Raw genomic sequence first — 12,530 nt, 5'->3', positions numbered from 1 at the left:
ACCTAGCACAGTGGATGAAAATAGACCCACATCTTTGTAAAATTATACAACACTGTGGCCAACATAGATTCCTATAAGATTGTATAAGAAAATAAAAAGCGAGTTATCTACAGAGGATGGGACTCAGAATGGCTTCAGACTTTCCCACAGCAGCAGTAGTGGGAAGTTAGAAGATGGGAGCAATGCCTTTGAAATTCTGTCAGAAATTATGTCCAGCCTTCAATTCTATGCCCAGTCAAACTAGCCTGCAGGTAGAAGGAAAAGGTTTTCAGATGTGCAAAGTCTCAAAAATGACCTCCCACACATACTTTATTCCTACCAAAATAAGGGGTAAACCAAGAAAGAGGAGGACCAGGGAAAAATCATGAGAGAGAAGTCAAAGGAATCCCAGAAAGGTTGGTGAAGGGAGAACTAGGGCTGAGAGCCTCACGGCTGAGGAGCAGGCAGCCAGTCCAGGCTGGAGCGAGGCAGCAGTTGCAGAGCAGACTCTCCAGAAGATACAGGGTAGAGAACGCCTGATATGATGAATGTGTTGAAAGCAGAGTTAGACCACAGATTGAATTGGGGATAAGTACGTAGACAATTAAGCAAATGAAAGAAAAGTGACAATTACCAATTTTAGGGAAAGTAAAAAAAAAGTATGCATGTTATTATGTATTACTGCTGCATGACACATTATCCCACAACTTAGTGGCTGGAAACAACAATAAATAGTTTCTGTTTATTGGTCAGGAATTTGGGAGCGGTGTAGCTCGAGCTTTGACTTGGAAACGCTCATGGGTTTGTGACTCAGTACATCAGCTGCAACTGCAGTGCCCTAAAGCTCTGACTGAGGCTGAACAATCTGCTGGCTCCCAAGGGGCAGGATGGAAGAAAAATCACAATATCCTCCTAATAGTTGACTTAATATTGAGCTAACCAAGTTATACTGTAACTATATTGAGAAGAAGAGCTGCAAGTGTGGCTTCATGAAGTAGGGATGGGTACCCAAAAATATTTTAATTAAATCCTCATCTTCCAAAGTAAAAAGTCAATAGCTAAAGTAGCTTTTTAGCGCCTAAAATCCTAACAATCTAGAGGCAGCAATATAAGCATTTATCTTTAGATGTGCAAAGGTAAGTACTAGAAACTCAGCTGAGTTGAACGTGGTTGTTTCTGGCAAATGAGATTAGGGAGTCCTGGGAGCTAAGGTTTTCCTTAAGAAATCTTGTTGCCTTATTAGACTATAACTTTGATACTAATAAATAGTTTAGATTAACAAAAGGAAGCCATAAAAGTCAGTAAATATAGATGAATAGTTGCAAGTTGATGGAGTGGAGGAAGCAGGTCATCCTCATTTCGATACCAAAAGAAGAAATCACAAAAGAAAAGGCAGATTTGGCCGGGCGCGGTGGCTCAAGCCTGTAATCCCAGCACTTTGGGAGGCCGAGATGGGCAGATCACGAGGTCAGGAGATCGAGACCATCCTGGCTAACACGGTGAAACCCCGTCTCTACTAAAAAATACAAAAATTAGCCAGGCGAGGTGGCGGGCGCCTGTGGTCCCAGCTACTCGGGAGGCTGAGGCGGGAGAATGGTGTGAACCCAGGAGGCGGAGCTTGCAGTGAGCTGAGATCCGGCCACTGCACTCCAGCCTGGGTGACAGAGCGAGACTCCGTCTCAAAAAAAAAAAGAAAAAGAAAAGGCAGATTTAATAGATTTGATTTCATACTCATCAAAAACTTATGTACATTAAACACAAACATGTACAGAAAATCAAACACTGATCCGGGGAAAAAAGTCCTGATATACAAACCAAAGGGTGGTTAGTAAAATGTAAACTGTTTCAATCTTTTCAAAAACGTTAAATGTTTCAATCTGTCTCTAGGGCAGTTTGTTATATACCGAATTGATCCTGTGTCTCTTGGTGCATGACTCTTGGTGCACACCAAAATTTAGCTATTAGAGTTTTTGTTCATAACAGAAGAAAAATTTGAAACAGTTGAAATGACCAGCAGTAAGTGATGAGGTTACAGAAATAAAACGAGCGGTACACTTCCATTGTGTACCTGAACCACGCATTTTACTTCTGTAGCTCTTAAAAATCAGGAGAGTGAAAATAATATATTCTCGTAAAACCATTCGTGATATATATTTCTTTCACTTTTTAATTTAAAACTTACATAAATATTTACATATACACATGCACACATATGTACACACTCTGATTCAGGGTATTACTGTTAATGTTTTCCTTTGGGGTTGTGTGTGTGTGAGTGTGTGCGTGCATTTTTTCCTTTGCGTTTTTCTGTGTCTTCCAAGTTTTTAACACTGATCAGGTGCTATTTTTGTAGTCAAGAAAAAAAACAGAGTTTTTTTTGGTTTATTTGAAAAAAAAATGTGGAAAGTGCAAAGAAGAAAACAGTAATCATATTCTCACCACCCAGAATTAGCCACTACCAACATTTGGCATATTTGCTTCGGTTTTTCTTTCTGTAAATTTAAAAAATATAAATAACAACACTAAAACATTAACCTTGGCCATATTTTAGATCTGAAATCATGGCTGGGTTTTTCTCCCTCTTCTTTTCCTCCCTTATCCCCCCCACCCACCCCATCCCCTTTTATTTCTCAAGTTTTCTGCAATGAGCATGTTTTTCTATAATAATTGTTTTAAAGTTACTGTTTCTCATGTGAATACTTTTTAAGGAGATGAACTGTAATTAACTGTGAAGGGTAGAATTTTTTAAATGCCAAATAAGTCTTAGACATTTAGAAGAAGGCAAGAAGTTTTCCTGGGAGCAGAGAAAGCATTCCATATAGGTGGGGTAGCCATTTGTCCTGCTTGCCCTGGGCAGTCCAAGTTGTTCTGATGATGTGTACTCCAAAATGTCCCAGTTTGAGACAGGAAATTATAAGGAGTCTAGATTTGGGGGATTAATGAACAACCACTTGGCTGAATCATGGCAGTTGTACTGAGTGAATAGGAAAGAAATTAAAAGTAAAGTTGAGACCATATTACAGAAGCCCGTTGAATACTAATGTAAGTTCCTCCACTGATTCTAGGGCTGAGGCAGGAAGTGTACAAGATGCACTTGGTACATGTTGTAGTGCCAGAAAGTAAGGAAATACTAAACACACACACATACGTACATACATACATACATACATACATACATATGTTGATGTGGATATGTCAAAGGGACACAGGCCAACTGAAAGAGCTGCCAGTGGTGAAAGCTGGAACAGTTTGAGCATCAAAATAATGTATTGGATTATAACCCAAAATATAAGATAAAGATCTATGAGTCCATGCTGATATTGAATGGTTGAATAAATAAGAAATAGGACTCTGCATGATGCCTTCCTCCCAAGGAGTGCAGTAGGGAAAGGGAGAAGGGGGAGTAACCTCACAGTAGGAGGCTGGGAAAGATGACCCTGATCAGCCTGGTGATCAAGGTTCGCATCAGCAGGGTAAGGCATGTTGACATCGTGGACCCTGGGCATGTTGTAGTGAGGATGACTCTTCTGCTCTGTGATCTTCAACCCCGAAAGCCGTGACTCCAGTCTAGTCAGGAGAAAAGCATCAGACTAATCCAAGTTGGCATTCTATAAATACCTGACCAGCACTTCTTAAAACTGACATGGTCATCAGAAGCAGGGAGAGATTTAGAAACTGTCACAGCCAAGCAGAGCCTCGGGGCACATAGCGACTGAACATGACGTGGTGACCTGGGTGGGATGCTGGAACTGAGAAACGACATGGAGAAAACTGAGGAGGTCTAAAGAAAGGATAGTCTTGACCCTGTTTCTGTTGGTTCACTGATTGTGATCAATGTACCACACCAATATCGGATGTTAATAAAAAGGGAAACTGAGGGTGGGCAACATAGGAATTACGTACTTCCTTCACAATTTTTCTTTAAATCTGAAACTTTTTCAATGTGAAGGATTTTTTTAAAGTGTTCTCATAGGGCTTTTGAGCAGGCGAGTTGAAAAATAATTAGAACAGTACGATAGGTCTCTGTGATCGTCAGTAACTGTGGTGAAAATACAAGGATAGACCTGTTCCGTCTGCTTGGTGTACATAACCCCTTATTGTGCCAGAGCACCCAGTTCAGCACAAACTTCCTCCCGTTCATTTCCAGACCCTTAAGAACAATGAGCCCCTTGGAATTCCACAGGACTTTAAGACTAGGTATTTTCATTACATACTTATAACAAATTCATATGAAAAGAGTATTGAACTGTGGGTAGCAGAGAGAAAACTGGGCTGGACAGCAGGGGTCCTGGTTGCTTCTTCCTGGTTCTCTTGTGAGCCAGCAGAGTGACCCTGGGCTTGTCACTGAACCTCTCTGGATCTGCTTCCTCATCTACAAAAGGAGAGGGTTGAACTGGGGAAAAAATTTCTATGGTAACTTACAGTTCTAAAAATACCATGATACTAAATTAAGGTTTAGAGGGAGGCTGTAGCACCACAAATAATGGAATCTACGTTTCTGATTTCTTGGTCCCTTGTCTACAGTACTAAACTCCAAGAGTTGTTTTGAAGACCACTCTGAGACTTCTTTAGAATTCCCATCCTACTCCCCATATTCTTGGAGTGGAGATTCAGTTTAGAATTCCAGTTTTAGATGAGCTGAAGGGATTCCAACTCCTTTGTTTCATAGTTTAAGAAACTGGGCTCCAGAGAGATTGAGATTTGTTCAAATCACAAAATGAGTCGGAGGCAGAGGGCAGGTTTTCTGATATCAGGTCTAGAGCGCTTTCACCTGCAGCATGCTTCCCACAGAATACAGGCTGTCTTTTTACAATGCCACCAGGACCTCATTTGCAATGTCTCCAGAGTGGTCCTTGCCACCAGGACCTCATTTGCACTGTCTCCAGAATGGTCCTTGAGGGCAATTGCTCGCTGTCCAAAAACCATCATGTCTGTCAGCTCTAATCCCTGAGAATGGGAAAAGTAACCAAGGTGTAGGGAAGGGACCCATCTCCCTGTGAACCTTTCCTCTTTAGGTCTGAGAAAGGAAACAGTTTCATTTTTTCTTTCCCTTTCATTTCCAGACCTTACCTTTCCTCCCTGGTTATTATGTAGCCAGAAATTATTTGTTTACAGAAGATGCGAATCAGCCAGCCCCTAAAGGGTTAACACTCCCAAATTATGGGGCTGGGTTAACAATAAACAGGATGTCCTCCAGAAATTAAATTTAAACCGCTGTGACTCAGGCTGGCCCATCCCCTCCACTGGATCGCTGCTTGGGGTTATTATCGGAAGTTAATTACACTCTTGGGTTTAGCAACAGTGTGTTGGTCAGTTTGGGCCAAAGGAAAGCAGGCTCAGGGAGAAGGGGTTGTGGAGGGAAGGTTGGGTCCTGGGCCTTGTGGAGCGGGTCTGGTGCATTGTGGAAGCGGGAGGTTTGAATGCAAGAGCCAAAAGGAGAGGGATGAGCATGGCTGGCTGAGAACCCTCTGCCGGAGCTGATCCCAGGGGTTCTTGACTCACTTCCTACCTGGGGTTGAGAGCCTACCCTTTCCATAGCCACTGGGATGCACTTTCTAGCCTGGCTGCTTTTCTTCCTGGAATCAGAGAATCATAGAATGCTCAGTGCCTCAAGGAAGCTCCTAAATTACCTACTTTAATCTATTCATTTTATGGAGCAGGAAATGGAGTCCCAGTGCCCAGTGCAGCCGTCACCTGCCGAAGGGCAGCCTGCTCAGTGGAAGCAGAGGCCAGGCTAATGCTCAGGTTGAGGCTCCTAGACCCATGATCCTCCTTCTGCTGTGCCATGCTGTAAAGTAGGGAATCTGAGGTGCAGCTCTTCATAGCAAGTCCAAGGCAGACTTGGGCTGGATTTCAGATTCTTTTCCAAGCTAGCAGCTTTTTGATTTTATGAGTTTTCCCAGGGAAATAATCCAGCCTGGCCAATCATTAATGCCTCTGTTATTTATTACCTCTCCCCAGCCTCCCAAGAAGATTTGCAGATCCACAGTTTGCCTCTCTATAGAGAAGCAGTGAAGGATCTAATATAGACCATAGTGGTTCGTGATTTCAAGGATAGCTATTATAGTGAGTCTGTAATTTCTGAGTTTGCAACTCCTCAAGACACAAGGTCTTATTGTTATTCACAGGGTGTCTCCCCTTTCCTGCCCTTCTCACCTTTCTTTTCCTTTCCTTTCCCCCCCACTCCCCTTCTCCTCTTTCTTCCCTTCTGTTCCCTTCCTTTATCTCTTTAAGAGACAGGGTCTCCTTCTGTTGCCCAGGCTAGGGTGCAGTGGTATGATCATAATTCATTCCAGCCTCGAACTCCTGGGCTTAAGTGATCTTACTGTTTCAGCCTCTCAAGTGACTGGGACTACAGGCGTGTGCCACCACACCCGGCTGATTTTTGGTGGTGGTGGTGGTGGTTGTTTTGAGATAGGATCTTGCTATATTGCCCAGTCTAGTCTTGAACTCCTGGTTCAAGCAGTCCTCCACCTGGGCCTCCCAAAGTGCTGGGATTACAGGTATGAGCTGCCATACCAAACTGATTTTTTTTTTTTTTTTTTGGAGATAGGGTCTTGCTCTGTCACTTAGGCTAGAGTACAGTGGTGCAATTATAGCTCACTACAGCCTCAAACTCCTTGCCCTCACCTTTTCATTGTCTTTAAATGACAGACTATCAGTAGCAAAGATGTTCTGGGGCAGAACAACCTGCGTCTGACACTGTAGATGGGAGGACCTCTCTCTAACCAAGCCCAGATGCCATGGTTGTATGCCCACCAGGGCACGTGGTCCAAGTAGCAAGTAGCAAGCCGTGTCCAGGCTTCCTCACCCTCCTGGAGGAAAGTGGCCTGTACTGTACTGATACTTTCAGCTGCATCCTTCCCCACTTCTCACAATATCCCTCTTTGTCTCCTTCTTTTATAGGATTCCTTTTAAGATTGGGCAGCCCAAGAAACAGATTGTGCCCAAAACAGTGAGTAACTCGATTGTTGTGCTGTGAGATTCCGTTCTGTATCACATGGCCTTTGCATAGAACCAAAGCTTTGAATCAACACATCTTGGGGCTGGGAAGACGGCAACCTGGGCCTTATTCCCGCTTATGCGGATCTAGAACCTCACACAGACTGGGGCTTAGAGGGGCCTCCTGTCCTGGGACATTTCCCCTAGGAAAGGTTAGCCTGGGCTCTTTATCGTCCTTGGGCAGGTGGAAGAGGTGGATTACAAAAATGTAGAGAAAGATACTGCTTTAGAACAGTCCGCCTCTAGGGACTGGCTTGCGGTCTACACTTTTCCTAAGAGTGTTCCTGAAACAGAGGCCCCCACCAAAGATATTGCCCAGGCGTTTATTTCTGTTACCTCAGCTGCTGAAAAGTCCAGGAAGCTTTTCCCAGTGGCCTCAGCCTGTTTGTCCCAACTTCCAAATGCATTCTTGGCCATGACCCAGTCACTCAGCAGGAAGGGAAGGTTGAATCCTACCCTTCTGTAAGCCCACAGTTTTTTTTTTTTTTTTTTTTTTTGAGACGGAGTCTCGCTCTGTCGCCCAGGCTGGAGTGCAGTGGCGGGATCTCAGCTCACTGCAAGCTCCGCCTCCCGGGTTCATGCCATTCTCCTGCCTCAGCCTACCAAGTAGCTGGGACTACAGGCGCCTGCCACCTCGCCCGGCTAGTTTTTTGTATTTTTTTAGTGGAGACGGGGTTTCACTGTGTTAGCCAGGATGGTCTCGATCTCTTGACCTCGTGATCCGCCCGTCTCAGCCTCCCAAAGTGCTGGGATTACAGGCTTGAGCCACCGCGCCCGGCCAAGCCCACAGTTTTTATCCCTATAATGTTCTTATCTCCAGAATGGGAAAGGAAGAGAATCATAGATTCTTAGGAAGTTAGAGCTGGAAGCTCGTAGAGATCATCTAGTCCAACCTCCTGATTTTTCTTGATGAAGAAAATGAGGCCCGTGGAAAGTTGCAGCGACTTTCTCAAGTTATGAAAACCCCACACTGGCAAAGCTGGAGTTAGAACTCAGGCGTCAGCCCCTGGCAGATACTCTTTCCATTGCCTGATGCTTGCCTAGGCTGTGAGGCCCTCCCATTGTTTTGGAATCCCAGTGCAAAATAGCCTTTTCAACCTCCTGACCCACAAATCTGCGTGGGTCTCTTGGTTTTAATATGGGAGACCACAACTGTAGAGCCTCTCTGATGTGACAGCTACAGAAAGTCCAGTGCTGTGCTGGTGGCAGAGGCCCTCGTCTGTCATCCCAGCCCCTGATAGTTCTTGTCTTACTAGCTTCTCCCCTCCTTGGCAGAGCTCTCAAAAGCATAGGAAAGAGATTGCTTCAGTCTGGTGAGAAGTTTGGCACACATCTGACCAATGGCTCCATCTCTAGCAAATCCATAGTAAGATCACTTGAGAGGAGCAGGCCCAAGTTAAAAGCACCCTCACAGGGTACAGTGGCTTATGCCTGTAATCCCAACACTTTGGAAGGCCCAGGTGGGGGGATCATTTCAAGAATTTTGAGATCAGCCTGGGCAACAAAGAGAGACCCCAACTCCAAAAAAAATGCACACCTGTAGTCCCAGCTACTTGGGAGGCTAAAGCAGGAGGATTGCTTGAGCGCAGGAGTTCAAGGCCACAGTGAGCTCTGATTGCACCACTGCACTCCACCCTAGGTAATAGACTGATACCCTGTCTGTTAAAAAAAAAAAAAAAAAAAGCTGGGGAGGGGGCCCTCTCTGCTTCATGTAGAGGCAGATTGCTGACCAACTCAGCGATGACCTCTCATACAGAGGCTGACCATCTGTGGAGGCTCTCAGCTGAAGTCCAAAGAATCTGGGTGTGCATATGTTGGGCTCTAGCCGGCTGCAGGAAGTGGGAAGGTGTGGCTTTGAGTCTCCAGAGTTTAATCCATGACAGATCTGAAAGAGAAGTGGTTTCAAGAGGGGTCTTTTATTCTGAATGCTCACTACAAACAAAAACCTTCGCAGCACCCCAATCTTTATCAAAATGAACTTTGTTCTCCACAGAAAGTGTAGGCAAACCAGCTGCTTTGCCAGTGTGTTGGTGGCAAGATCTCTGGCTCCGTTCATCTAAGGAGTGGCAAGGAGTCGCAGTGAGGGCAGATGCACACAGGGCGTCCCTCTTCCCTTTCTCACATCTGTCTTGCTGGAGATGGAATTGTGGTCTCTGATTATGGCACCTGCTCTCTGATAGACTGGGGGTCAGGTAGGGGTTAAAGAAGCCAGGTTTGGGAGGCTGGCGCCCTGGGTCCACATCCTGGCTCTGCCACATGCTGTCTGTGACCTTGGGCAAGTTCCTTAACCTCTGGAGCCTTTGTTTTCTCATTTGTAAAATGAGGATGATGACAGTACCTGTGTCACGGATGTTACTTTGAGGCTCACACAAGGTAATACATTGAAGGCACCTAACACAGTGTCTGGCACAAAATAAGTCCCCAGGTAATATTAACTACATCACAGGAAGCTGGTTGATTTGATCCTCTTTATGAACCATCAGGGACTCAGCCTGTCCCAGGCAGCTAGATTTCCCAATGCAACAAAGTCGGCTAGGCCTTTGATCTCTCACAAGGAATCACAGCTGAGCTACAACTTGGAGTAGTTATTTGCTTCCCTGGCCTATACCCCACCACTCTCCAGAGGCACTAAAGTAGAAGTAGCAAGACCCTGCCTCTTCAGTCTCGTTCCCCACCCACCACCCCCTCCCGGCCCCCGAAACAGGCCTGGGCTGTGTGGCTGTCTCAGCATCTCTGGCAGCTGCCCTCGGACAGCAGTGACGCACTCTGTTGTTCTTGCCCAGGCACTTTCAGGGAGGGGAGCAGCTGTGGCTGCCTGGGTTATTGGAAGTCATGGAGCCCCTGTCATGGGAAGAAATGCTCATGTTATCTTCAGGGAGTTTCAGGAGGTTTTTGGCTCAGGGCACCCAACTGTCAGGCACAAAGACAGCATTGTGTCCCTACCCTCACTGTTCTCCTGTGCCCAGGTTATTAACACAAATTCCATTATTGTCAAGGCTTTGGCTAGAATGACTTGTTGCTGCTGGGGCTGACCATTAGAACTGAGATGGAGGAACGAAAGCTCCCCCAGTCCCGATCCTCACCTTCCACCCAGTCCCCTCCCGCTCCCCAGGTCCCATAAAGTGACTGGAGCATCTTAGCATAGAAAAAAACCGCCGCACCTTCCTGCATAACCTGGGAAGATGGAAGAGCTCTTCAAAGCTTTGCTCTTCATGTCCCCCTGAAACAAGGGTTACTGTGAGTCTTGCACACAGGGAACATGCACTCCAAGGTTCCTAGCCAGGTGGGTGCTCTGCAAAGTTAGGGGGAAGAGAGTCTGGCCACATGCAGCCTCGCCACTGGAGAAGGATTTTCACCTGCCAGGCGACAGGGCCCTTAGCCTCATTAATCCTGCTAGAACACACCTACAGGGAGCCCACTTTCCACCCAGAGCATCCCTTGAAGGAGGGGGCTTCCCAGAGTGCTGAGGATTCTGGGCTTCTCAGACTCCGATCAGATGCACCTCAGCCCTGGGATCAGAGCCCCAGTCCTGCCTGCCAGTTTCCTTTTTCACTTCACCATGAGCATAAGTTTGGGTGGGAACTCAGCCTGTTCATTCACTTAATACTGAGTTCCCACTCTGTGCCAGGGCATGACCTGTGCACTGTCAATAGAGCAGGGAACAGCAAAACCCCTTCCTCCCACCGTGGGCCTTGGAGAATGAATGCAGGGAGTGGCCAAAGGTAGTGTCTGGGGCTTGGTTCTCCCTGCACTAACCTCGCCAGCCTGGCCCAGCTTGCCCTGATCCCCTGACGGTCCGTGCACATGTGTTTATACTTGCATTGTTGACTGGGGTCCAATTGCCTTTTTGGCAAAGGCATCAAGCATTCAAAGATGTTCAGATCTTTTCTGTCTGGCTCTTTTCCTCAGAATGAGGCTCCAGTGTGTCCCTTTGGTCCCTTAGCCATTATCTGAGAGGCTAGAATTCTGGCAGTGTCCCTGTGCATCTTTCCCCAGTGAAGGAGAGAGCTCTCGGACCAGTGAGGTAGAGAAGCAACCCACCCTGGCCGCTGGAAGCAGGGAGGTGAAATGTGTCCGAACTCCTCTCAGGCTGTCAGATGGCCTTGAGCGGCACCAAGTAGAAAACGCGCTCCCGCCCCCAACCTGCTCCTCGGCTTCATTGTGAGACCTCGAGTTCCTCAGCTTCCAGAATGATCCAACCTAGCTGAAAACCTGAAGTCCCTCCCGATACAAGTCCAGACAGTCCCCAGCCAGGGAGACCAGGTGTTCTCTGACATCCCACACACATCGGCACACTTGGGGGATTGCAAAAGAGAGGAAGGGAGCCAAAGGCTGGGGCCCCAGGGTACAGCTGACACTCAGCACCCCTCCCAAAGAGCACCCCCTGTGTGTTCTGGATCTCTAGAAGAGTTTGGTTTGGGCCAAGTAGTGCTTAGTTTTAATTTTCTCTTTCTGGAAATAAATACTTTTAGTAAGTAAAGATGCTGCTCAGCTATCATATCCTGCAAAGTTAGAAGAAAGATGTGGGCCAGGTGCGGTGGCTCATGCCTGTAATCCCAGCACTTTGGGAGGCCAAGGCAGGCAGATCACTTGAGGCCAGGAGTTCAAGACCAGCCCAGGTAACATGGTGACCCCATCTCTACCAAAAAAAAAAAATTCAAAAATTAGCCGGGTGTGGTGGCTCACTCCTATAGTCCCAGCTACTCAGGAGGCTGAGGCATGAGAATTGCTTGGGCCTGGGAGGCAGAGGTTGCAGTGAGCAGAGGTTGTGTCACCGTACTCCAGTCTGAATGACAGAGTGAGACTGTGTCTCCAAAAAAAAAAAAAAAAAGAAGAAGGATGTGTCTAGCAGGCTGGGCACAGTGGCTCACACCTGTAATCCCAGCACTTTGAGACACTGAGGCACGGGGGATTATCACCTGAAGTCAGGAGTTCGAGGCCAGCCTGACCAACATGGTGAAACCCCGTCTCTACTAAAATCACAAAGATTAGCCGGGCATGGTGGCGCATGCCTGTAATCCCAGCTACTTGGGAGGCTGAGGCAGGAGAATCGCTTGAACCCGGGCGGCAGAGGTTGCGGTGAGCTGAGATCGCACTATTGCACTCCAAACTGGGTGACAAGAGCGGAACTCCGTCTCAAAAAAATAAAAAAATAAAAAAAATGTGTGTCTAGTAAAGGGAGCCAGGGCACTGTCACAGCACCCAAGCATGGGGCTCCACCCTTAGCCAACATCAGAGTTTCCCTGGCTGCCGGTTTCCTGTGTACTTGGAGCAGCTTCTCCTCTCTGCGAACAGGTTTATAGCCCAGCCTTCAGCCCCAGATTGCTCTGGTCTTCCCAACACCCCAGTGAGCAGGAGAAAAACACAGAAACTAACATTTAGTGAGCACTGCCGTGGGCCAGGCGCCTTGCAGTCTGTTCTGCACGCGCTGCCTCTTAATCCTCAAAAGGAACCACTAAGGTAGATACTATTTTCAGCTATTTCCTTGTAAGCCACCTAAAGTTGGCTGGGTGAGGTGGCTTACACCTGTAATCCCAGCACTTTGGGAG

The 12,530-nt window shown here is 46.7% G+C and overlaps 1 protein-coding gene across 3 annotated transcripts in view; it reads left to right on the top strand.

Annotated features, from left to right (window-relative positions):
- BIN3 (bridging integrator 3) overlaps positions 1 to 12,530 on the top strand; it is a 50,932-nt gene that overhangs the window by 19,289 nt on the left and 19,113 nt on the right. For all 3 annotated transcript variants that reach the window (XM_011968807.1, XM_011968808.1, XM_011968806.1), the window contains exon 2: positions 6,886 to 6,934. In XM_011968807.1, coding sequence (XP_011824197.1) covers positions 6,886 to 6,934 — 49 coding nt within the window. The remainder of the gene's footprint in view (positions 1 to 6,885; positions 6,935 to 12,530) is intronic.

Source organism: Mandrillus leucophaeus, unplaced genomic scaffold (assembly GCF_000951045.1).
Source record: "Mandrillus leucophaeus isolate KB7577 unplaced genomic scaffold, Mleu.le_1.0 Scaffold86, whole genome shotgun sequence".
Lineage (NCBI taxonomy): Eukaryota > Metazoa > Chordata > Mammalia > Primates > Cercopithecidae > Mandrillus > Mandrillus leucophaeus.
This window is presented reverse-complemented; position numbering and strand designations above follow the sequence as displayed.